Genomic DNA, 27,314 nt, shown 5'->3' with positions numbered 1-27,314 from the left:
CTCTTCTTGTGTGTCGTTTTAAATTTCCCACAAAGAGGTTTTGAGGCATAATTAATGAAAAACAAAACAAAAAATACACATAAATTTAAAGAAAAAAAATCACAGTTGATTGCGATAATCACTCTGTTCATCTAATCCAAGTTCAACATTAATTCTTTTAGATCAGAAGAGTTTGTTTTCTTATTACCCTTCAGTAAGCTTGGGGAAACCATACTGGTCATTGGTTCGGATTTTATGAATCTCTTTTCCAGCTCATCTGATATTTGCCCTAAGGAAGCAGAACTTTAATGTTTGTTTATAAAACCTTTGGTGTTATTTTTGATTAAATGTGGAAGACTTTTACCTAAAATTTAACTGGAGTCTCAGACTAGGCAGTAGTGACACATCTATTATCCTAGCTACTCAGAAGGCTGAGATCTGAGGATCGTGGTGCAAAGCCAGCCCAGGCAGAACATCCATGAGACTTATCTCTAGTTTAACCACCAGAAAAATGGAAATGGAGCTGTGGCTCAAAGTGGTAGAGCACGCTTTGAGCAAAAGAGCTCAGGGACAGCACCCAGGCCCTGAGTTTGAGCCCCAATACTGACCAAAAAAAAAAAGAAAGAAAAAAAGAAAAAGTCTCAGAAAATAATAAAAGAGAAATTCAAAAGGATGAATTGAAGACACTAGTCCAATAGAGTGGAGATCTCACTTTTATTCTTGATGTTTTATACTAGGAAATTAACACTTAATTTAATAATCCATTTTTCACAACTGATTTATAAAAAAAATCCTTAATTGTACATAAATTTCCTATGATCCCAAGTTTTATTTATCACTCTCCTTCAAGTCTGAAGAAAATGTTTAATTTACTAAACTCCACAGACAGCACAGTACTACTGATGTAACATTTAGTCTTTAGTGCTACACTCATATGAGAATTAAGAAACTGGCCTAAAACCTGATTGTTTTTCTGGTTCAAGATAGCTGAAAAAAAATCTAACTCCATATGAAGGCATAAAAAAATTAAGCTGGGGTATAGCTATCTCAAAAAAAACCCTTTTTATAGTAGATTAAAAATGAACATTTGTATTCAATCTATATTAATTATTGCAGGCTTTCAAAATGCCTGTTGACTGTGATCGATCCAAATAACCTTATGTAAGATTTAAAAAAATTTTTTTTGCTCAGCATTTCAAAATGGTTGCAGAATTAACCTTAAAAATGTCAGAGTATACTATACATATTGCACTTTTCTACAAGACTGGGTTAGCATCTTCTGTGGAAAAATACTAAAAGTACTGAATATAAAACATTTTAAAAGCAATAAGTACTTGATTAATTTCCCTGAAATTATCATCATCATTATCAAAATCTTCCAGGATTTTTAAAGCGTTGAATCCCCTTAAGTACAATTTTAAAGTAAAATGGGGGGGTCAGGGAGGGGAAGGACCAAAACCCTCATAGGATTTTCTTTAATGTCCTTTTTTGTCTTACTGACCGAAATGGATTTCAAACAAATTAGGCTTCATGATTCCTGCCTTAATAAAAAGCTAAAAAAGTTCTATTATCCAAAATCAAGAAATAATATACTCATTAAAAGCTCTTAACTTTGTAATGTCTATGTCTGTCTGTAGGTCCCCTTACAGCCCTTCTGCACTGTTTTAATCAAGAGATTTTAATCAATGATGTACTAGAACCAAATTGGGTAAAGAACAACTTATTTTCCAAAAATAAAATCACTTCCCAACATGCTTGACAGAAGCAAGCTATTCGTTTTCATTTGTGTCCCACTGAAGACATTACTGAAATTGTCCAATGGTTTATTTCCAAGTGCTCCACTAGACTTCTTCGGAATGTTTTAAGATTGGCTGTAGCTAGAGTTCTGAGTTCCATTTGGACCCTGCTCTCCTTCACTGTTCAAATGGGGAAGAAAGAGATTTTATACCAATTAAAAGATTCATTTTTCAACACCCTGATACACCTACTATCTTCTGAAGGTCATTATTCTGTGGCATCATCATAAAACAAAGATATTCCTGATTATAAGACACCAATGTAGCAAAATTAAAATACAGAAAACTAACATTTGGTTTTATGCTTTTATTCTTCTGTAACTTTTTGCCCTAACACACAACAAGCAGTCTAAAAGTTAGTGTCCATTTTACACTCAAAAAGTTTAAATTAGTGTATGGGGTTTCATTATTATTACAGGTATCACTCAACATAGAGATTACACCTTTTTTCTGAACAAATTTCCTATAAAATTAAATCTTAACATATAAAATTCTATTTCTACTATTTAGGGAAACCAAAAGTGTTCTTCCAAAAAAGCAAACATACAAACAAAACTGTTGTCTAATGGCATAATAAAATCATATGTAATTACAGCAAATCTTTAAATCAGAAAAACACGGTAATTTCCTAAAGCTGAAAGTACCAGTGACTGTGGCAATAGGATTATTGCCTTATCTTCTCCACCATCATCTTGTAGCTCCAGGCCCTGCCACTAGTGGAGAATCACTCAGGGGATTTCTGTAAAAAACGCATCCAAAGGTAGCTGTTTGAATGACTGCCTTGAACAGCTCCTTGTATAAGTCAAGTATCATTTCCTTCCAAATTGTAACATTAATCAGTTGCAATCTACCATTCTAGCTTAGTGCTATCTATCAATTATCTTTCTGGATGACTAAGATGGATAGCATTTATTTTCCTCTGCCTTTAGTCACTACCTCAAATGACGTGATAGTGAAGGCTGAGAACCACTGAAATAAATGAGCAGATCTTAAGACAACAATAAAAACTTCTTAGCATAGGAAATTCACATTTGGCAAACTGTTATGGTATATTGTGGGTCACTCAAATGCCAAAGTCCTTTATAATATATCAGATTACTCATTAAAATTTTTGAAAACTGTTACTGAAATTTATAAAATAGAGGAATAGCCAGGGTGTGTGTGGCACAGAATCAAACTGGTACAGAACTAAGGAACTCTTTATCCTTGAATTTCATATAAACTTGTTTAACTCAGTTCTGTTTAAGTATATGTACAGTATGTGGCTGTATGTTGAGGAATACCTGTAATAGACCTCCGTTCCATTAGGAAATATTGCTAATCAGATGATCAGATTAATTTATTTTAAAAACTGAAACGTTCTCTGATGAAGAGGGTGACACAATGCATTGTATACATAAATGGACATGTTCAAATGAAACCCCCTTGAACAACACAACTGATGAAAGAAAAGTGAGAGATTCTCCATCTATTAAGTCACTTTAAAAAGCATGCACGAGTCATGACATTTTGGTAGGGAAAGATATAAAACAACATAACCTAAGAAATAAAATAAATAAATGAAACCATTAACTAATCATTTAAAATACCTGTTTGGAGGTGGTTTTGGTTTCGGCATCTTACTAAGAATAGTAGCCATTTCTTTTTTCTCATCGAAATTCTTCCACTGCTCATACAGTTTTAAAATAACCCTGATTATTTCCAAAATCTAGAAGAAAGTATTTGAAAAGTTCTCAGTAACTAAAATAAGCAACGTATCACTACAAAAAAAGAACAAATCCGGAGAGCCAATTGTGGCAGCAAAGGCCCCTAAGCCCAGCACTCAGGAGTCTGAGGTAGGAAAATGAAGGATTAAGGGGCCAGCTTGGGCTATGTAGCAAGAAATTATCTCAAAAAACAAAACACACAAAAACCCTACATCACATACAAGTCTTCCTTCCAAGAACAGTAAAAAAGGGGAAACTCTCTATCCTTAAGTAATCAGGTTAAATGAGAAAATACTGATAAATAGAAAGCACTATTTTTTAGCACATTGCTATTTATGTTTTTCTTTCTCATCTGTCATCTGTATGCACTTGCCCAGCCTTACTACTTACAAGTTATTTTTCTTTTATCTGAAGGCACTTTAAAACAAAAATGAAAGCTGAGTGCTGGTGGCTTACGCCTGTAATCCTAGCTACTCAGGAGGCTTGAGATCTATATGAGGATCTCGGTTCAAAGTCAGTTGAGGCAGGAAAGTCCATGAGATTCATTTGCAATTAACCACCAGAAAACTGGAAGTGGTGTATGGCTCAAAGTGGTAGAGTGCTAGCCTTGAGCAAAAGAGCTCAAGGACAGTACCCAGGCCCTGACTTCAAGCCTCATAACTGACAAGAAAAAGAAAGGAAGGAGGGAAGGAGAGAAGAAGGAAGGGAGGGAGGGAGGGAGGGAGGGAGGGAGGGATAGAATAAATATTTTAATCATGAAGAGCATACTCCTCTAAGTGTTCTAAACAATGTAAGGGAAAGTATTGCATATAAAACATTGTTTCAGTTCTCTTCATTATTCCACACATGAGACAATCAAAAACCAGCAGAGCTGGGTATGGTGACATATTCCTATAATCTCAGAACTCAAGAGCCTAGGGTACAGCCCACTGCTGGTGGCTCCTGCCTATAATTTTAGCTCCTCAGAAGAATAAGATCTGAAGATTACAGTTAGAAGCAAGGCAGACAAATCTGAGAGGCTGTCCACTTAACCAGCACAAATAGCTAGATGAGAGGTGAGATGTGGCTCAAAATGGCCAAGTACTAGCTATGAGTGAAAAAGCCAAGCAAGAGCACGAGGCTCATAGTTCAAGCCCTAGTACCAACCCCCCACCCCCCCACCCCTCCACCCCTGGGGGCGGGGGGGAGACTAAGACAGAAGAATAAGGGAATCTGAGTCTGAGGCCTTCCTGGGCTACCTAGGAAGACTGTCTTAAAAATAAAATACAGCCGGGCGCCGGTGGCTCACGCCTGTAATCCTAGCTACTCAGGAGGCTGAGATCTGAGGATCATGGTTCAAAGCCAGCCCGGGCAGGAGAGACCGTGAGACTCCTATCTCCAATAAACTACCAGAAAACCGGAAGTGGCGCTGTAGCTCAAGTGGTAGAGTGCTCGCCTTGAGCTGAAGAGCTGAGGGACAGCGCCCAGGCCCAGAGTTCAAGCCCCACGACCGACAAAAAAAAAAAAAAATACAAAGGAAGTGGCCCTGTGGCTCAAGTGGTAGAGTGCTTGCCTTGAGCTGAAGAGCTCAGGGATAGCACCCAGGCCCAGAGTTCAAGTCACACGACAAAACCAACAACAAAAACCAACAACAACAACAAAAGCAACAACAAGCCAGGCGTCAGTAATCATAGCTACTCAGGAGGCTAAGATCTGAGAATCGTGGTTCAAAGCCAGCCCAGGCAAGAACATGAGACTCATCTCCAATAAATCACTCAGGAAACAGGAAATAGTGCTGTAGCTCATTTGGTAGAATGCTAGCCTTGAGCTGAAGAGCTGAGGGACAGTGTTCAAGCCCAAAGTTCAAGCTCCAAGACTGACAAAAAAAGAAAAAAAAGCAACCACAAAAAAGTAAAACAAGAAAAATCATCTTGGCAGCTAGAATCTACCACACTCAGTTTCCTAAAATTAGCCCTGTCTTCTCTAAAATAGATCCCATCTTAGATTAACTTTATGATTTCAATATTTGAGCAGAAAAGGTACAAACAAACAAAAAAAAGGAGCAAGCATTTCTTCCCCAGAAATAGTCTGTTATCTAAGTTCACAGTAACAATTAGTGGTCACTATATAACTTTTACAAAGTCACAGGCTACTCTGCAACCAAATAATCAAAAGTTGACCACTATGTTTAACCCTAAACCAACTAACCAAACAAAACTTTAAATATCAACATCCACTCCTCTCACAAACAGTATGATTTGGGAGCATGCTCAGTTGGTGCACTATCACCTCCAACTCTTTTTTGTATACTGGTTATTTAGGGTGTCATATCCAGCCTGGGTACATATCTGGAATGAGATCAGCTTATTCTCACTTCCTGTCCCAGCTTAGACGACAGGTGTGTATGACCATCTCTAACTCATTTCATTAAGATGCAAGTATTGGATTTTTCTGCCCGGGCTGGTCTAGAACCGCAACCTTCCCAATCTTAGTGTTCCACATAGCAAAAGGTATGAGGTACATGCCACCACACCCAATTACGGTGTTGAAAAAGGATCTCATAAATTTTTTGGCCTGGGCTAACAGCCTTAAACCATAATCTTAGTCTCTCAGGTAGCTAGGATTACAAGAATGAGTCACCCATGCCCTATTACAATATGGATTTATAAATGTCCAAGGCTATAGAATCTTAGGAAATACCTTCTCCATGTCCACAGAAAGTTCAGCAAACCACTGTCTGGCATCTTTCTGCTGTACAACACAGGCCACATGTAGGCAAGCTGAAAAAAGAGAGTTGTTCAAGTTTAACTGCATACATATAGTCTCAGAACAAGATTTTCATAAACTGTACATTAGCCTCATACTGTTTTAGTTATATTTAATAGCTACTACTGATCAGCTCATCAATTTACTGTGATAAAGATTAAAAAAATTAGTAGACTACATTAAAGATCTTTATATCTGCTCTTCACTGTGCATTAATTGTGCCAAATACCTTGAGAAATCATAAGACAACCACAATCCAATGGGGAGGTTACAACGGGAAAGTCATCTTTGAACAGCAGCACAGAGTAGTCAAGTTGCACAGAAGTCACTGACAAAAACAACAAACTAGCTCATCAATACACTCATGTTTTAATAGCGATTATATTTTGATATTGCAATTAAAAGTAATATTGCCTCTAATTTTTTTTAGCTTTTACCCATTTTCAGCACACAGGTAAATTAGTGGTTTAGTGACAAGTGACCACACTGGTCAAGAATCAGTGCTGAGATCAAATATTAGAAAAAAATGTAAGGCATTGCATATAATTATACAAATTATACACAATCAACGCTAACAAAGAGCTTATAGACAATAATCTATACAATTCCCACTGTTTAGCCTGGCTATCCTGATTCTATCCCAGTTTATGACAGAGTCATAGTCTCTGGTCTGGTTATCTGTATGACTTTGCTAAGAATGATAATGTAGACAGCAATCCAAGGGGGTTAAGATGTGGCTTGGTGGTGGATTGATTGTCTACTTTGTAAGCCCTGTTCTAGTCTCAGCGTTCCAAACAAAAAACAAGATTAAAACAACAACAAAAGAAAAACCAGTGTTTTGGCACATGCCTACAATCCAATATGCCACTATTGGCTAGAGAGGATCCTTGTTTCAAAAATTAGCCCGAAATTAAACAACAACAAAAAAAAAAGCCACTAAAATGTCAACTGGCATACTGTTTGCCCACGTTAAAAGAAGCAACTTCAAATATTGCAGAAAATGCCATGAAGAGGATTGAACAAATCCTAAACCAGACTGGTGACATGGGGAAGATGGTAGGAGGGTGTTTAAAAAAAAAAGTGAGAAGCGGAGGAAAGAAGAGCACATATGTAAATGGTAAAAAGAGGCTGTAGATTTTATCCATCAATTGAGAGGTACAATAAAAGGTTTAATTGGGAGACATATTCTGCATTTTAAAAGGTTTATTCTAGTCAGAAGCAGTGTTCGTGCCTAAAACCCTAGCTATTTAGGTGTTGGAGACTGAGAGGCTACTGGTTCAAGGCTAGCCTGGACAAAAAGTTATCAAGAATAAATCTTACTTTATGGTTAACAATTTCTAGCTAATGACTGTGACCCCAGCTGTTACTTTGGAAATGGTAGGTATAAAGAGGAAAATGTGATCTAGGCTGATCCCAGAAAAACAAAACAAAAATCTGTGAGACCTACGTGAAAAATAATTAAAGCATAAAGTGCTAGGGTTGTGGTTCAAGTGGTAGAGCACCTGTTTAGCAAACATGAGGTCCCGATTACAAACCCTAGTACTGCCAAAAAATTCAAAATACTAAAAGCCCTATTTATTAGCTCAGAGTTTCTCAACCTTGGCACTACTGTCATTCTTGCTGAAACTACTGAGATTGTCTTATGCATTGTAGGCTGCTAGCAACAGCCCAGCTTCTACCCACTAGAAGCCAAGTTGTATCCCACTCCAGTGTGAGATCTAAAGCCATCTCCAGACACTGCCAAATGTTCCCTAGGGAAAAATTACCACCACCTCCTACCCGCATTGAGACTCACTAGCCTCACTCAACAGTAGGGAGAACACACTGGCTCTCTGAGCACAGGGATGACAAAAACCATCAGCCAGTTAGAAGACTGCTGTGGTTTAGCCGGAAACCGGTGGCTCATGCCTGTAATCCTAGCTACTCAGGAGGCTGAGATCTGAGGATCATGGTTCAAAGCCAACCTGGGCAGGAAACTTTGTGAAACTCTTATCTCCAAGGGTAAACCATCAGAAAACTGGAAGTGACACTGTAGCTCAAGTGGTAGAGTGCTAGCCTTGAGCTGAAGAGCTGAGGGACAGCGTTCAGGTCCAGAGTTCAAGCCCCATAAGCGACAAAAAAAAAAACCAAAAAAACTTCTGTGGTAAGTTTGATGGAAATGAGAAGATTGATACCACTTTAGAGAAGGGACACAAAAGGTAATAGTCACTAACTACATGTAGCTATTCAGAGGTTCAAAGAATCTAATTGCTGGTTTCAACTAAGATAACTACTTAGTTCTATTCACCAAGCTAAGAAAGACATTAAAAGAATCATATTTGGAGACAAGAGTTCAGTCCTGAGTCTGAAATAGTGACATGCCAAGTACAGCTGCGTAAAAAGGGTGATGGATATTAATAACTACTTAGGAATGCAGTCTTGATTAACCAAAAGACTGGTGGAGGCCATGAGCCAAGACTAAACAGAAATGACAGAAGACCACAGAGAGGGCACTTACAGCAAAGACATGGCCCAAAATATCTCCTCCTTCTTGTCTACAACAGATCTTAGCATTTCTACCCACTGAACACAGATGCCATTTCAGAATCCTTCCAAATCCAATGTTTTACAATCATCATCAGTGATACAAAAGCATAAATATATACCTAAACCTATTTGTCACCCTTGATGTAAGAAGGCTAAAAAATAAAAATAAATCAACATTTAAGAACTAAAAGAAAAAAAGAGAAATCAACAAGATTCTAACTTAGTAAAATAGGAAGGAAAGTTAAATAACAGGGAAAGTTTAAAGGATAAAATAGTGGAAATCACTGGGAAGGTGGCTCAGTGGTAGAGGGCTTGCCTTGCATGCCTGAGACCCTGGGTTCGATTCCTCAGCACCACATAAGCAAAACAGAAAAAACCCGGAAGTGGTGCTGTGGCTCAAGTGGTAGAGCACTAGCCTTTAGCTGAAGAGCTGAGGGACAGCACCCAGGCCCAGAGTTCAGGCCCCATGACCGGACCCCCCCCCCCCAAATAAAAAATAGTGGAAATCAACAGAAGGAAAGAAAAGGAATAGAAACTAACAAGTGCCTAGAAAACAATGGGCTATTTGATAAGCTATCTCGTTTAACTCTTAAGAAAATTCTATTAGCAGAATCAGCTCCCTTCTTTTTTACAATTAGGTAATCAAAGTATCAAAGTCAGAAACAGTAGGTGATTTTCCCACACTGTAAAGGAAGTAAAGTCTAAAGGCAGGATGATCTGACTCCAAAGACTGTTCTAACTCATTACTGCCTCCATATACAGTAGAATGATAGCTAACTTTACTCCTTGCAAGATAGACAGAACCACATTTGCTTCTCTATTCAATCTCTGAGTATCTAGGTAGGCCCTAGAATTAAAAAAGCTTAGTCATTTTATGACAATGTTAACAAACTTAATTATTTCCCCTTTAAATAAAAATGTTCTATTTTTTAAAAAAGAAAGTGGTAAAGTTGTTTATATAATTTAAGAAAAAAGAAACTTACAAAGGGGGTAGGAGGACAATAATCCTGATTTGTGACAGTTGCAGTTCATATTATTGAAAGTTTACATGCAAGACTTAGTCTATTACTTTATGGACCATAAAAACATAAAGTACAATAGGGTGAAAATTACTTTAGAATGACCTAAATAGATTCCTAAGAACTTTTTAAATAAAGGCACACCACACTTACATACCTAGAGCTATCATGAAAGGAGGATACAGTAGGCAAAGATCCGTTCTGTAGGTATCATTCACTATTCTCCTATAGAAATATAAATCATATATTAATGAAAACAGAACCAAATCATTTTTCTCCCAGAAAGGGCCAGATTTCCTATCTTTGTGCCTATTTCTCTTTTTTATTACTAAACACAGAAATAAAGATAAAAACATCAAGGTAAAGGACAGATATCTGCACATGCCAACAAGGAAATATAGTAAATTTTGAAAACTCTCAATAAATTATATAAAACAAGCACCTTTTTCTAACTTGTGAAAAATTAAGAAAATGTTTAATACTACCAAAAATACATTTTAAAGACAAATTCACTCATAATTTTTCCTTATTTTTTCATACAAAATAAAATTTTAGCAGGTAGCAGTCATCAAGTAGATCATTTAAATGAATATCACTAACATTTATAGCATTATATTCATTAAAACTTAAGCTAATCTCTTGCTCAACACAAATTTATCTTGGAGGAACTGGTTTAATGACTTTAAAAATACTAAATTTCCTATTTGTCAGTTTTCCTATCCACAAACACAGTACACTATTAATAAACTTCTTTTCTAATTACCATGCAAGGGGAAGCAACATGTCTTCTTGGCCCATGTCCTGCACATACTGGAGCAAAGGTCTGTAAGGATGATACACTATCAAGCAACAATCCTAGAAAGAGTTTAACAAATGTGCATGTGTAAAAGCAGATTATTACAACACAAAAATGGTATCATTGCCCAACTGATTTATAGTTGTGCATTTCAAAATGTTATTTCTCTAATTCATTTTGCTTCCCTCTTATTCTCTTAAAGCAAGTGATACAGCCCTGAACTCTACTGTAACAGTGAAAGCAGTGCTCTCTCTGGAATATACCTTGGTAAATCGTTGGCAGTCTATCAGCATCCATTCATTCCCTTAAAGACTGAAAGTGTCACATCCGTATTACACTGAAACCTCTCATTAGCCTGAACGTCCATAATTCCCAAATGAAGGAGCAGAATTCTGCCAAAGACATGTCTACCTTCAAATAACACTGCACACATACACAGACTGTGCACATAATTTACAGTGGTTTAGACTTGTTTGCTTGTGATCCTTTAATTATGGGTACAACAGAACAACTTTTTTTCATACTGAGTAGGATATGCGAATTATTTCCCAACATCAGAAAGGAAACAGGTAATGATGTTACTAGATTACTATAATTTCACCAAGTATCACCTGGTTTAAAATGTACCTCCCTACAAATCCCTTCATTAAATTATTCCTGGCTTTATTAAACATAGAAATAAACTTTACTTCAATTACTACAGGAAAGAAACACTCACCATTAGTTCTAGTAGATAGAATTCACATTCTAATATCTGTTTAAAAAAAAAATTATCTACTGTCAACAAGAAGCCTAATTACAAGTCTGCTTGGTTTAAAATAACAACTCATGAACATTTTAGTAATTTATTATATACTCAACATTTTTAAATCAAGAAAATAAGCAGGATAGCTTATATTAGAAAGAACATGCACAACAAAAATTATTTTACTATTATATAATTCATATAATTACAATTAAAAAGCATTTAAAAAGATGTAAGGAAAAAATCCTTTTTTTGGTGCTGGGATTAAAACTGTTACATCGAGCCTACCATTACCAGCCCCCGCATTTTCTTTACTCATTTCTATTTAAAATATGTTACAGGATAAGTGTGTATATAGCTCAAGTGATAAGAATGCCCATACCAAGCAATCATGAGATTCTGAGTTCAAACCCCAAACAAAAGAGAACAAAGAATAACAAAGAGAAAACTACAAAATCATTTTTTTTGTTGTTGTTGTTGGTCATGGGGCTTAAACTCTAGGCCTGGGCACTGTGCCTGAGCTCTTCAGCTCAAGGTAAGTATTCTACCACTTGATCCACAGCACCACTTCCAGCTTTTCCTGTTTATGTGGTGCTGAGGAATCAAACCCAGGGCCTCATGCATGCAAAGGAAGCACTCTACCACTGAGCTACCTTCCCAGCCCCCAAAATCTTCATATTTTTCAATACTTTCATACAACAAATGAAAAATGCAATTATATCTAAAACCATTTTCAAAAACATGAAAAATCCCCTGCAACATGAAAAAAGGATATACCTAGCAAAATAACAATAGAAACTCATCTTATTAAACAATGTTAACTTTTCAAATATGCTTTCATCCTGATCCATTATTGTAGTTCTCAACCCCAGATGCACATTAGTGTCACCTGGAAGCTTATAAAGAATACGAATGCCAGAGCTTCCAAGTGTAAGAATTAATGATTTAATGTGGAGTATTAAGTTTCTAGGTGACATTGGAGGTAGTTCACTCCTGTAATCCCAGCTACTCAGGAGAATCACAATTCAAAGTCAATCCAGACACAGGTGAGGGAGGCATGAGCAGGAGGATTGCAGTTCAGCCTGGCCTGAGCAAAAACTGTGAGACTCTCTCCATAAAATAACTAAAGCTAAAAAAGGCTAGAAGCAGAAGCAGAGCCCAACAGGTAGAACACTTGCCAAGGTGATATAATGGGCAGCACAATTGCTACAATACATTTTTTAAAAATAATGATTTAGAAGCTTTGTGCAAGCTGGGTGTCAGTGGCTCATGCCTGTAATCCTAGCTACTCAGAAGGCTGAGATCTGATGATCCCAGATCAGAGCCAGCCCGGGCAGGAAAGTCTGTGAGACTCTTATCTCCAATAATCTACCAGAAAACTGGAAGTGGCACTGTGGCTCAAGTAGTAGAGCGCTTATCTTGAGCTGAAGAGCTGAGGGACAGTGCCCAGGCCCAGAGTTCAAGCTCCACAACCAAAAAAACTAAAATAAAATAGAAGGCATTGTGCTTTAATTTAAAATATTATATATATTCTTGAAGTATTTGACATTTTACTGTTAAATACAGCTATTTCATATACTGTCTTGATGAGTGATTTATATAATATACTTACATGATTCATCTTATAGGGGAATTCCTTTGGGAAGGCATATGAAAATCTAGTTTTCACTGCAGAAAAAAAAAACAACTTAGAAAATGTCTAAGTGAATTAACTCAATTCCTTTATCACAGTAGAGAATATTAGAGAGTATGTCTGCAAAATTCTGAGTAGTCTCTCCTGACAATGCTTAGGAATCTGTATCTTTTCTTTTAATTATATTTTAAAATTATTTTTAAGTATAAATAATGAAGTACAAAGGAGTTACCATTCAACAAATCAGTTCATGAATGCAATGCATCTTGATAGATGTGGTCACCCTTTATCTCTGTATCTTTATTTACTTCCAAGAAGAGAAAGACAAGCTGGTATATACCCTATACCATAATTTGAGGTTCAATTTTAACTTTATATTAAAGGATTCTGCTGTTGTATCAAAACAAATTCAGAGAGTGAAAAAAAAAACACTGACTTTTTCATCATGAAAATCATTCTAGTACTAGAATGATACTGTTCTATTCTCCAGTAATTCAGTTTAGAAGGGACATGGGAGTTGTACGTGTTCACAAATGTTATATAAATGCCACTTTCAAATACTATATATGCTTGTAAAATAGAAAGGAAAGAGGGAGGAAAGGAAAAAAGGAGTAAAAGAGAGAGGGAGGAGTCTTTCTTTTTTCTATTCCAGGAATTTATCTGAGATACTATATTACACACCTCTTTAGACTTTTTAGACTTTGGCTGTAAGTTTTCCAGACTTTCTCTATTCTTGATGATTTGTAATTCTTAGTAGTACTAAGCTACGCTAAAGGTGCCCCCTACTGAAATAGGCCTGATGTTTTCCCAATGATTGGACTGGGATTATGGAGTCTTCAAGGTAGACAAAGAAGTACCACTTTTGTCATTAACACATCAAGGGTTCCCAATATTAATGTATTTTATCACCACTGCTATTGATCTTGATCAATAGCAGTTGAGTGAGGAAGGATTTTGCCAGATTTCTCCACTATAGTTACTTCTTTTCTCCCTTTCCATAACATATACATTATTGAGAGCCATTGGGAGCTGACAGTAAAGCTCAAAGGTCATCTTGACCCCTGTGCTCGCTTAAAGGCACGTACAAGGAACTGGCTTACTTAAAAGACAACAGGTGCCCAAGATTGCTTTGCTATGTCTGCAGTTTGTTTTAAATTTTCCTTGTTTTTCTGGACTATAGTAGAATGGCCTGAGTGTGGGGGCCCACGAGGATGCACTGTTCCGCATGTTTGGAACTCCCAATACCCAGGCTGCTCCCATATTCTGAAGAGGACGACCTTACGAGATACGGACTTTTATATATGCCCAGGAATTAATTGAACTGCTTCAGACATTTCTAACTGATGGGACTGATGTTTACTACTCTGCTAGGTGGGGATGTGAGGTAACTGGGACAGGCTCTTGGATCATGCACAAGGGCCCTCCCATCCTTGTTTGGCGAATCTCGCCCCCCAGACATGCCTCGAACCCCCTGCGTGGCCAATGCTATCCTTACCAATGTAATCCTGTTAAAATAACCTTTACAGAGGAGGGAAAAGGATAACTAACTAGGAGGTGGGTCTGCCATTAAAACAAAAAAGGGGGAATCTGTAGAGTACATGGGCAGCAAAGATGGCGCTGAGAGGGAGTTGAGTGGGCAGAGCCCAATTTGCTTTACGTTCAGCCCGTGAAAGCTTAGGTTCATGATAGGGTGTGACCTTGACAGTGATTGGTTCCTCTTCCTCCCCTGCCATGCCACCCGCTCTTTTTTGCTTTAAAAAGGGCTGCTCTGTGTTAATAAATGAGTTTTCCTGCTTGAGTTGACTCCCCGTGTGTCTGATTGTCTCCTGGGCTGAGGGAGGCTGGGGAATGGGCGAGTGGCCGCACTTACCTTTCCTCAGACCCCGTCCCAACAATACATTAGCAGGAAGTTACTATATAGTCAATACTTTAGAAGTAGGGATTTATTAGTCCGAGTCAAAGAGTAACTAAATACATCAGTTAGCATTTAGAATTCTTTCTTTTGTTGGTTCAAGAGTAGGACTTGAACTCAGTACCTGATGCTTCTGCTCACTGGCTAGTCATCTACCCACTGAACCACATCTCCAACCCTCATTTGCAATTATTTTGCACACATGAAAAACATTGGACTAGATTATTATGTACCTCTCAAAAAAAGATGATGACCTCAAAATATAAAAATCACTCAGCTTGGTTCACAGAAAACAGAATGGTTTCACTTGTGTAGATCACAGAAATAATTTTAAAGGTCTGAATGATCTCGTCAGATAGTCTTTTTGCTTAATCTAAAAAGATAGAGCATACCACAATATTAGTAAGCTGTGTACAGTAGTTCTATATTATTTCATAATGTTATTTCTATTTAAACCCTGATTCATATACAGCTAAACATCCATCTTTTTAGATAAAGATCCAAGACCAAGCAACTTGCTCAAGGTTATACAGCTGATTAGGGACAAAGCACAATTATCAAGAGACAGAACTAAGGCTGAAAGTTAGCTTAGTGACTACCCTATGTAACATTTTTCAACTTGGAGGTATGATAATTCACAATTCTCATCGAATACATACATTACATTATAGTTACTACAGAAAGGGGTGAATCTAGCCCAAAGAATAACGATAGCTAGTTAAAACAATAAAAATTGGAAAATGATTTTTTTCATCCTCATAAAATTAAGAACTCCTGACTCAATGTTTTAAGGCTGATTGTTAATACTTATTTTTAAAATTACAAGTACTGGGCTGGGAATGTGGCTTAGTGGTAGTGTTTGCCTAGCATGCATGAAGCCCTGGGTTCAATTCCTCAGTACCACATAAACAGAAAAAGCCGGAAGTGGCACTATGGCTCAAGTGGCATAGTGTTTACCTTGAGTAAAAGCTCAGGGACAGTGCCCAAGCCCTGAGTCCAAGCCCCAGGACTGGCAAAAAAAAAAAAAATACAAGTTCTGACTTTTGTAATTGCTCCGTACAACTTAGTATTTATCAAAATAAGAATCAGGAAGTAGAGACCTGTTTTGGGGAGTAAGCAACGGGAGGGCACAGAAATGGAGGGAAGAAGGGGAAGCAAATGTAGCCTATAATTATAGCCAATGTACATTAACTATGTAAATTGAGGGTAAGGATAGGAGGGGGATAATGAAGGAAGGGGTGACAATGACCAAGAAGCATTAGTACTCATAACCTGACTTATGGAATTGTAAACTCCTTATACAACTGCTTAGTAATTTTTTTAAAAATATTGCCTTAGATGTGGTTAACACCTTTTTAACTTATTTTTGACACATATGCTAGTAATAAAGTTATTCTTGGGAGATATAATAAACTCAACTACATGTGTCTTATAAACTACAAAATATCTGTGTACTATGGAGCTTTCTTTAGATTACGTGGTTAAAGCAGAGCATACTTTTTGCACTTACATACAGAAGTAGCAGCAGCAATCAACCTCGTATTAGAAACCACTCCAAATTCCTAGAGAAAGAAAAAGTGGATGTGATCAGATACACAGTAATCCAATAAACATCAGGTCTATTCAAAAGAGTATCTGCAAACTCCTTTCCTGTTTATAGTCTTCAGCTTCTAACTTAGGTATGAAATATTTAAATTTCTAAATTTACCGTTCCTTGAAGCTTTCACAATTTACCTACATACTGGTGGTTCATGCCTATTTATAATCATGAGAATCTGCAGTTTGAGGTCAGCCCAGGCAAAATAAGTTCATGAGACAACATCTCAATCAGCAGATGGGTGTCATGGAGTATATATACCTATCATCCTAGCTCCAATAGAGGCTGAGTCTGGGAGGATTATGGTTCCACGTCAGCCCAGGCAAAAAAAGGTCTTGAGACTGCTCCCCCCCCCCAACAGAAAAAATTGGGCATGGTGGTTCAAGCCTATCATCTTAGCTACAACAAATCACAAGTAGAACTGCAGTGTAGGCCAGGTGCAGAACAAAAAGACCTGGAGGTGAGGCTAAGTGACAGGGCACCTTGCCTAGCAGTGTAAAGTCTTAAGTTCAAAATCCTGTACTAACTCACAAACTAAGGCAAAATTTTAAATAATTTCACTATTTAATCTCAATAAAAGAAACCAATTCCAAAAAAAAAAGAAACCAATTCCTAAAGTGACAATGCCAGTTTCTGCTAATAAACCCATTTCCAAGAAAAAAATTTAAATTCTATACTAAACCATAAGAAGCAGTATTCAGTATCTATCCAACTGGACCTGGACTAATGAACAGATACTTCATATCATGAAAGTATATCAAATCTCTGAATAATATAAACTTTGGCATTACTTAGAAGACTGTACAAGTATCTACGACCTTTTCTGAAAGAGAAAAATAAGAATGTATGATAAGACTTCTAAGATAAACTGTCTTTTCCTCTTTCAACTCAATATATTACCACTGCCCATCATTGGAATTATCAAGTGATCCACTTCACATATGTTGTACCATTTAATTTCACATAAAACCCATTAAGGTCTCTAAAGCTTTCATTTCATTTTAAAAAGGAAAAACCAAGATTGATTCCTTATCCAACAAAACAAAACAAAACTGTTCATACACTTCAACCTATATCCTTTGTAGGGACAATATAAATGTGTATTTATATTAGCATTTTCAATCCTAGCAAGTGAAAATAAAAATGAAAGCCTGAGATGTATTACTAAACACCATCTGTATACAATTTCCATAATTAGATAAAAATATTTGATTAGATTAAAAACAAACAATAACGCTACAATCAAATCCAAAAAGATACACTGTCCCCTCCCCCCAATAATTCTTGATCCAGGTCATACTGATGCTCTACCACTTGAACCATGCTTCCAGTTCTAAATAACTGCTTGTCAAAAGAATGTTTGAGGGCCGGAAAGGTGGCTCAGTGGTAGAGTGCTTGCCTTGCATGCTTGAGGCCCTGGGTTCGATTCCTCAGCACCACATAAGCAGAAAAAGCCAGAAGTGGCACTGTGGCTCAAGGGGTAGAGCACTACCCTTGAGCTGAAGAGTTGAGGGACAGTGCCCAGGCCCAGAGTTCAGGTCCCACAACCGACCAAAAAAATAAATAAATAAAAAAATTCATATGGTGAAAAATAAAAGTTGAAAACTTTTACTTGGCAAAGTAACAGAGCTGTACTCAGTAAATCATAACAAAACTTTTATTTTGGTTCTGTAGTAATAGGAATTGAGCCAACACACTAAGCATTCACTTTATCACTGAGCTATACCTAAAGTACCAAATAACAAACAAGACAAACTAAATTCCCACTAAACTACAAGGGTGGAGGTTTACAAAGATTTTGTCTTGGTATCCCATACTAGTTGTGCTTAAGATATATAAATTTATTTATTGGGAGGGGGGGGCCCGATCGTGGGCCTGAATTCTGGGCTTGGGTGCTGTCCCCTCAGCTCTTCAGCTCAAGGCTAGCGCTCTACCACTTGAGCCACAGCACCACTTCCAGCTTTTTTTTTTTCTGCTTATATGGTGTTGAGGAATGGAACCCAGGGCCTCATGCATGCAAAGCAAGCGCTCTACCACTGAGCCACCTTCCCAGCCCAGGATATATAAAATATTATACTTTAGTGAACTAAGCAACTCAAGGGCAGTGATGGGAGGGAGGAAATGAGAAAGGGGGAACAGCTTACACTAAGCAAAAGGAAAAAAATGTACATATCTCCCAGGTTGGAAAAAATAGCTGTAGTGTCAAAATTTGTAGAGACCATAAGCTTTAATGATAATGACAATGAGCCTCATGAAGCTTAAAATGTATGTGTGACTTTAACTAAGTATCACTATCCCACAATCCTGTGAATTTTGTGAAATTTATGTAATTACTTAATCTCAATAAAGAAAAAAAATACACTTTTGGGGGAAAAAAACCACTCTAGAGTAAGGGCCATTTACAAACTATTTATTTTCAATTAAATAACTTAGATTCTACCTGCTTAAAATACTTCTTGTAGCTGGGCGCTGGTGGCTCCCGTATGTAATCCTAGCTACTCAGGAGGCTGTGATCTGAGGATTGCAGGTCAAACCTAGCCTGGTCAGAAAAGTCCATGAGACTCTTACCTCCAATTAACTACAAGAAAACTGTAAGTGAAGCTATGGGCCAAAGTGGTAGAGTGCTAGCTTTGAGCAAAAAGAGCTCAGGGACAACGCCCAGCCCCCAGTTCAAGCCCAATAACTGACAAAAAAAAAAGTAAAAAAACACAAACTCCCCACAATTAGAACCTTAAATTTTAGAATGTTCTTCTTAATATTATTTCTAATAAAGTCAATTCTCATCATTTAGGTAATTTACTCCTAAACAATGGCTAAAACAAAACTAAATTAGGGTTGTTAACACTAAAGACTACATAGATTAGTTGTACAAAACACCCAGTTTTCATAGTCTGCTATTGTCTTGGGTTTAGCTAAGTGCTGAGCTATCAAAAAATACTAAAAAAGTGTCAGGTGCTAGTGGCTCACTCTTATAATCCTAGCTACTCAGGAGGCTGAGATGTTAATATAATGGTCCCAAGTCAGCCCAGGCAGAGAAGTCCATGAAATTCTTTTTTTTGGTTTTTTTTTTTTTTGGGTCCGGTCGTGGGGCCTGAACTCTGGGCCTGGGCACTGTCCCTCAGCTCTTCAGCTCAAGGCTAGCGCTCTACCACTTGAGCCACAGCGCCACTTCCAGCTTTTTTGTCTTTGCTTATGTGGTGCTGAGGAATCAAACCCAGGGCCTCAGGCATGCAAGGCAAGCGCTCCACCACTGAGCCACCTTCCCAGCCCCGTCCATGAAATTCTTATCTTCAATTAACCACCAAAAAGCCTTGAGCACAGAAACTCAGGGACAGCATCCAGTCTACCACTCTGAGCCATAGCACCACTTCTTAACCAACATATATTAACTATATTTGATGTAAAACAGAAAAATATTTTATACCTCTACTTTGGATGCCAAAAACACACATGTAGGAGCCATTAATACAGGATCTATACTTTTCAGAGAATACCTAAAATATGACAAAAATAAAGTTAAAACATTACAATTTAGAAAATACAGTGGGGGGAAAAAACACAACAACCCTGGCAAACAAGCAATTCATTTACACTAAGGTTTGTCAATATTAGAAAAACATTTCAGAAGCTGGACCCACCTAGCTCACACCAGTAATCCTAGCTACTCAGAAGGCTGAGATCTGAGGATTGAAGTTAAAAGCCAGCCCAGGCAGAAAATCCCCCATGAAACTCTCATCTCCAACTGACCACTCAAAAACCAGAAGTGGAGCTGTGGCTCAAAGTGGCAGAGTGCTAGCCTTGAGCAAGAGTTCCAGGACAGCACCCAGGCGCTAAGGTTCAAGACCAAGGAAGGAAGGAAGAAAAGAAGGGAGGGAGGGAGGGAAAGGAAGAAAGAGAAAGAAAGAGGGGGGAGGGAGGGAAGGAAGAAGGAAGCAAGGAATCAAGGAAGCAAGGAAGGAAGCAAGAAGGAAGGAAAAACATTTCAGCCAGGTGCCAGTGGCTCACACCTGTAATCCTAGCTACTCAGGAGGCTGAGATCTGAGTATCACAGTTCAAAACCAGTCCAGGCAGGAAAGTCATCATCTTAAATTAACCACAAGAAAACCAGAAGTTTGCTGTGGCTCCAAGTGGTACAGTGCTAACCATGAGCTGAAAAGTTCAATGACAGTGCCCAGGGCCAGAGTTCAAACTACACAACTGACCAAAGCAAAAAAAAAAAAAAAAAGAAAAATATTTCAGATAGCTATAACATAGTCCCCAAAATAAAATAGCCTTACCTGGCATAGAATCTCTTGAAATAAACGGTAGCAGTAGCAATAACTTGTTGTCTTAATTTAAGATGTTCACCTAATGCTTGGATAACTAAAAGGAAAATGATAGTTTTTAAATAAATCAATTGGCATCATGACTATAATGTTAACTTTCAACAATAACTTCTCCAAGTTTAAGACATGACTATATTCATTTTTAACAATGGGATAAACCTGCTATAAAACTCTAACTCATAGTAATTTAGTGCTAGGATTTGCAAAACTAGTACAGATAAACAGAAAAGAGAAAGTGCCCCCCCCAAAAAAGTTACTCTTTTAGTAACGAAGTTGAATGATAGTCCCCTCTATCATCCAATATTGTAATGATTTTCATTTTATGATATAAAAAGAAAACATTAGCTATCCTCCTGAGTATAGCTATAACTTTATTTATTTTTTGGTTGGTCCTGGAACTTGAACTCTAGGCTTGGGCGCTATCCCTGTGCTCTTTAGCTCAAGGCAAGCGCTCTACCACTTCAGCCACAGCGCCACTTCCAGTTTTCTAGTTGTTTACTGGAGATAAGTTTCACGGGGGCTGGGAAGGTGGCTCAGTGGTAGAGTGCTTGCCTTGCATGCATGAGGCCCTGGGTTCGATTCCTCAGCACCACAGCCAGAAGTGGCACTGTGGCTCAAGTGGTAGAGGGCTGGCCTTGAGCTGAAGAGCTGAAGAACAGCGCCCAGGCCCAAAGTTCAGGCCCCATGACCAACCAAAAAAAAAATTAGTTTCATGGAGTTTCCTGCCCAGGCTGGTTTTGAACAGCAATCTTCAAATCTCAGCCTCCTGAATAGCTAGGATTACAGGTGTGAGCCACCAGCGCCCTAAAGACAAAAATCCATAATGTGCCCTCAAAAACAGTTAAGTTTGCAGAAGAGTAACTAAGGTTAGAAAAATCATATGACAAATCCCATGGCAGACTAAAGGTTTCTGGCCAAATCCCTTTCCCATAGTAGGACAATTCTAGGGTAAAAATATCAACTGCAGGATGTCAATTTCAATGAATCACTTATCCTGAGTATTTTTTTTAGCCAACTTTAAACTGAGTTGCATTATAAAGACTCAGTAAGATTAGTCATCACTATCAAATTATCTTTCATATGTAAAATTCAAACAGCTTTATTTAGATTAACCAGAGTGCTAACATGATAGATGAATATGCAACAGTTTATCAAAAGTAACCATATATAGCATCTTGACAATAAAAAACAAACAAACAAGTAACCATATAAAAACACTAAGAGAGCCAATTATATACCACTTCAACCAACAACAACCAAAAATAGTTTACCATTTGTAAAAAATATTTGTAACTTCCAATACTCTTCTTCTGAGAGAAATTTTAAGTCCTTTTGGCGCTCCTTCAATAGATCTTGTTTATCCAAAATCCATTGCAAACTAAAAAATAAATATGTAAAGTTATGTTATAGAAAATGAACAAAGTCGCAGAAAACACACTAACACTTAACAAGCAGTTCATATTCCAAGATGCATAAGTTTAAGAAGTAACCATAAAAGCCAATATTGGGCATATGCTGGGAATATAGCTGAATGGCAGAGCACTTGCCCAGCATATGCAAGATCCTGGCCTAGATTAGATTTTTAGCACCATCACCACAACAAAAAAGCAAAACAAAACAAAATAAAACAAAAACCACAATTATTTCTCTCACTTCTTGAAATGTGGATTATTAATGAGAATTATCTCACTAATAAAGCAAGTATGGCCCTGAAAACTATTCCAGTCTAACCTCGCCCCTCTCCTCTGTAATTTCCTCTTTCTAATACCCAGCAACAATGACATCTTAGTATTTTATTTAGTAGCATGCTTACTCTTTCTTAGTGATTCATTAAATAACAATGGAATTATTAGGCATCATTTTATGGTACCTAAGACATTTAATTTCCTTGCTTTACAAATTTTAAACATGTTAAAAGCTACCTCAGACTTTATTACACTCATAGTCCTAGACAAATGAACTTCTTTTGAGCAGAGATATGAAATAAAATTTAAATGACTCACAAGATACTATTCTGAAATCTAAGTGCTCAGTATATATAGGAAGTATTTTAAACAATGAATTTGTTATTTGGTATCCTTTTAAACTGCTACACAACAGTTAAGAGTGAATTATCCAATTCTTGGCAGACATAAAAATTAACTATTTCTGCATATTTGATTAGTAATATATTGGATACAATTTCTTAGAACTGATAAATAGATCTGTTTTGCTGGCATCTTTGATACATATTGTCAGCTTGCTCTCCAAAACAAATTACAACAGTTTCCATTCATACTAACAGTTTATATGTTCTAAGGCTTCCCTTAAAGGTAAGCAAGGCATGGTGGTATGTGCCTATAATCTCAGCTACTAGGGAGGCGGAAGGAGATCATAAATTTGAAGCTAGCCAGAACTACAGACTATGTCCCAAAACAAAGTGAAAAAAAATGACTAAGGATGTATGTAGTTCAGTAGTCCAGCATTTGCTAGGCATGTTAGGCTGAGTTTGATCCCTATCACATAAGATAAAAGTAAAGAAGATAAAACAAAAAAGTTCTCTAAACAACATGGCTGATACTCTGGATGATCAATAGACACATCCATAATCCCCACAACTGAAATCATATGTTCAAGACCAGCCTTGTTTGACTGCACAGCAAGTCTGAGGCCAGCTTAGGCAACATAATAAGACCTTGTATTTAAAAAAAAAAATCAAATCCTATGAGTTACTGCTAATTTTTCACATACTTCAAAAGTTAGAGGTAAGCCATGTCTATAATGCAACTACTTGGGGGATTGAGGCAGGAAGATCATGAGTTTGACCCTACCTCAAAATAAAGCAGAAAAGGGCAAGGATATAATTCAGTGATAGAGTGCTACCTAGGATGCACAAGGCCCTGAGCTTCATTACCAGTACTACAAAAACAAACAAACAAAAATCTAATAACAAAAGCTTAAAGGCAAGGTAAAGCAACTTAGTGTTTCCCACTAAAGTAAAGATCTCATTATGCCTTCATTGGCCAAATACACTTAATTTATCTATTAATTCTAATATGATCATTTTCTAGTAAAGTTGTCATTTTTTTCCAATTAACAGCTCCTTTTGATGTCAAATTAGTATAGTGTGGAGGAATCATTTATAAAATAAGCTGTAAAAATTTCTGCAAGGGCTGGGAGTGTGGCTTAATGGTACGATGGTACATGCATAGCATGCATGAAGCCCTGGGTTCGATTCCTCAGTACCACATAAACAGAAAAAGCTGGAAGTGGCATTGTGGCTCAAGTAGAATGCTAGCCTTGAGCACAGAGAGGCTCAGGGACAGAGCCCAGGCCCTGAGTTCAAGCCCTCCCCCCATCTTCAAACTTACATATTTCTTGATACTTTTAATTTTTTCTTTAAATAGACCATCATTTACTTTGCTATATACTGAAAGGCCTTCTCTTGTTTAAAATAATTTCTAAAACTTCACCCAAATTTCTCAATAGCCTTAGGTTATTTTCTTTTAGCTGCTAATATGTTTGGAGTTTATTTTGGTATAGATGTAAACATAAGATTCAGCTAAATGTCACTGACATACTGATTTATAATGTCCTGTTTTCAATTTATTTTCCCTGTTCTATGTCCTTACAACATAAAACATTAAGAAATTAAAATACAGAAAATAAATCCATGCTACTATTCTTTAGAAACTTTCCACTGCTATACATTACTATGCTATCACAATTTTTCTTAGATTTGATGTACAGGATCATTGTACCCCCCAAAAAAAAGGAAAAAAAAAAGGGAAGTCATCTTGCAATACTAAAATCAAACTTCATTTATTAAAATAGGTTCCACCATGGAGTTTTAAGGCTTTCTTCCTATTTTATTCATCTCTTAATTTTATTCTTTAATATTTGATGTCCTCTTATCCACTAAAAAAGAAAGCATTTAATGATTCTCATCTAACTACTTTTATCTCAACATACTGATAACTTGTCTTTGTGTGTATGTACAGTTACCATAGCTTAAGCTCAGGACTTTATTTTCTTCTCATAACTGGTGGTCTACCACAAGAGGTACCCCTCCAGTCTAGAACTTTTTATTTTTACTGGTTAATTGAAGGTAAGAGTCTGAAGAACTTTTCTCCCAGGCTCTAACCTCCCGATCTCTGCCTTCTGAACAGATAGGATTACTGAGGTGAGCCACTGATACCCAGTTAATTTTGCCTTTTAAAAAAATACCTCAGGGGCTGGGAAGGTGGCTCAGTGGTAGAGCGCTTGCCTTGCATGCCTGAGGCCCTGGGTTCGATTCCTCAGCACCATATAAGCAAAAAGAAAAAAAGCCAGAAGTGGCGCTGAGGCTCAAGTGGTAGAGCACTAGCCTTGAGCTGAAGAACTGAGGGACAGTGCCCAGGCCCAGAGTTCAGGCCCCACGACCCAACCAAAAAAAAAAAAAAAAACCTCAGTCTATCAATTCCACTGACTAACATCAGAAACACATGAAAAGATAACCTAAATTTCCTAACATTTTAAAGACTATGTTTTTTATGTTAGGGAGCATCTTATTTCCACTTCATCTTTTTTGCATTTTAACTTTCCCCAAGCAACATGGTATGATTAGTATTAAAGTTTCCAAAGCATTCCATCTCCCTGAAACCATTTTCTTCCTTTTTTCCTTCCTTCCTTTCTTTTGCCAGTCCTAGGGCTTGAACTCAGGTAGAAGAAACTGTTCCTGAGCTTCATTTGCTCAAGGCTTAGCACTCTACCACTTGAGCCACAGCACCACTTCTGGCTTTTTCAGTTTATGTGGTACTGAGGAATCAAAGCCAAGGTATCATGCATGCTAGGCAAGCACTCTACCACCAGGCCACATTCCCAGCCTGAAACCATTTCTCATGGAAGAAATTCACCATCTTTAGAAACTGGCTTACAAGTCCAATGTTTCTTTATTTCTCATGCAAAGGACTAAAAAGTAACTGAACAACAGGAACTGATCCTATATGTATCCAGAAAATTTTACAATTATCAATGATCACTAAAAATGATTAATATTTAGATATCTTCTTTAACAAGTCCTGTTCATCTTTCAGCTAAACAATGGAAAACTAAGTCAGTGTTTAACCAGCCCCCATCACATAGCTTACTTACTTTTTTTATTACTCCAGTTGGTCAGACAGAAACTAAAATTTACTAGTGAATTGTGGCAATCCAGCAAATACACTTCTTTTTCCTTTACTTATGCAATACACTTCTTTTTTTTAAGTACATTTTTATTATCTTTAAGAAGTTGCCATTCAACATGCCAGTTTGTAAGTACAATGTATCCTGATGGGTAACATCTCTTGGATCATTCTATCCTAGAAAATACATTTTTGTTTTGTTTTGTCTTTTGTGCTGGTCCTAGGGCTTCAATTCCGGTCTGAATGCTATCTCTCAGCTCTTTTGCTCAAGGCTGGCGCTCTACTCCTTGAGCCACATGTCCACTTTCGGCTTCTCGGTAGCTAACTGGAGATAGGTCTCACAGACTCAAGCCAGGTTAGATCCTCAAGACCTCCGCCTCCTGAGTAATAGCTAGCCATGGCCTGAATCAACGGCGCCCAGCGAAAATACAGCTTAAAAAAAAAAACAAACTATCAGCTACAAGCTAATGAATGGATAAAATCTTGGGGGTACAAGACCTATACTTTATCAACCTAACATCCCAACTAGGCATTAACGAAGTAGAGTCTGGAAACGTTGAGGTCGTTAAAAACAAACAAGCTTGACACATTCCTTGGGTGATGAAAACTACTCAACATAGAAAGTACAAAAGCAAGGATCAGCAAGGCCGTTTCTCTGATCACATCCGGGCCAAAAGCCATCCATAAACCTGTCCTAAACCCGCCACCTCCCAGCCCTCCCCGGAGACAGGCTTCCCGCGCCAGTCCTCACAGCATCTCCCCCCACACACACACACAGACCCAGACAACCCTGGGACCCCCAAATTCACCTCCTTTCCTGCAGACTTGAGTCCCTCCCTTCCCTGATCCCTTCTCCCCCACCAAATCACCCGCCAAAACCCTGCTGGGGAGAGGAAGTCGCCCCCTCTTCACCGTCCCCCCCCCCCCTTGGCCATCACAGGTCGCTTCCGGTTTTGTTACGAGACGGGGGGGGGACATGGATCCAGGCCCGGGGGAGCCGCAGGCCCCGGCTCACCACCCCTGTCGGCTCTCCATCGCGAACCGGCCTCGGATGCACACCGGAAAGGTCACTTACTAATGGGAGCTCTGCCAAAAGTTCCCTGCCATGGAATACAGCCCTCCCCGATGAAACAGCACCAGCCGGCGAAGCGTTCCGCGGAGCGACCATAGACGCGGCCGGTCTGGGGACCGCGCTCCGGGATCTGAGTCGCTCCGCTTCGCTTCGGGGCCGCGACAGGAAGAGGAGGGCACCCTGTCCTCCTCCCCTTCCCCGGCGAGCTCCACCGTGCAAAGCCGTTCCTACGTACAAAAGTTCCGGCCCGCCCTGCAGTAGCCATGGAAGCGGCGGGCGAAGGAGGCTGCGGATCGACGCGCTGACACAGGAGACCGGA

The 27,314-nt window shown here is 38.1% G+C and overlaps 1 protein-coding gene across 5 annotated transcripts; it reads right to left on the bottom strand.

The window, feature by feature from the left end:
* Positions 1-674: 674 nt before the first annotated feature.
* Positions 675-27,314, bottom strand: Ccnc (cyclin C). Of its 5 annotated transcripts, none has more exons than XM_042679534.1 (13): positions 27,231-27,314; positions 22,051-22,157; positions 20,732-20,816; positions 19,879-19,948; positions 16,368-16,419; positions 12,925-12,980; positions 11,286-11,321; positions 10,535-10,626; positions 9,929-9,996; positions 6,456-6,554; positions 6,161-6,240; positions 3,365-3,483; positions 675-1,895 (listed from the first exon to the last, which is right to left on the bottom strand). In XM_042679534.1, exons 4-13 carry the CDS (start codon positions 19,915-19,917, stop codon positions 1,841-1,843), a joined length of 696 nt encoding a protein of 231 aa, XP_042535468.1. In that variant the 5' UTR covers positions 19,918-19,948; positions 20,732-20,816; positions 22,051-22,157; positions 27,231-27,314; the 3' UTR covers positions 675-1,840. The 5 variants fall into 5 exon arrangements, with proteins under 5 accessions (XP_042535468.1, XP_042535466.1, XP_042535465.1 ...); XM_042679532.1 differs by lacking the exon at positions 27,231-27,314 and adding an exon at positions 26,999-27,182; XM_042679530.1 differs by lacking the exons at positions 675-1,895; positions 27,231-27,314 and adding exons at positions 2,068-2,514; positions 26,999-27,130.

The sequence above is a fragment of the Dipodomys spectabilis genome, unplaced genomic scaffold (assembly GCF_019054845.1).
Source record: "Dipodomys spectabilis isolate Male_0828 unplaced genomic scaffold, ASM1905484v1 ptg000053l, whole genome shotgun sequence".
NCBI classification, from domain to species: Eukaryota; Metazoa; Chordata; class Mammalia; order Rodentia; family Heteromyidae; genus Dipodomys; species Dipodomys spectabilis.
Note: the sequence above shows the minus strand (reverse complement) of the source record. Positions and strands in the feature narration are given on the sequence as shown.

Excerpts from the sequence above, each read along its gene's own strand:
- Ccnc (XM_042679532.1), bottom strand. The coding sequence starts at position 27,030 with ATGGCAGGGAACTTTTGGCAGAGCTCCCATTA. Across the intron at positions 16,420-19,878 it reads TTTTGGCATCCAAAGTAGAG|GAATTTGGAGTGGTTTCTAA; the intron begins GTATAAAATATT and ends TTCTTTCTCTAG. Across the intron at positions 6,555-9,928 it reads TCCTTTCATGATAGCTCTAG|TGACTTCTGTGCAACTTGAC; the intron begins GTATGTAAGTGT and ends TGTTTTTGTCAG.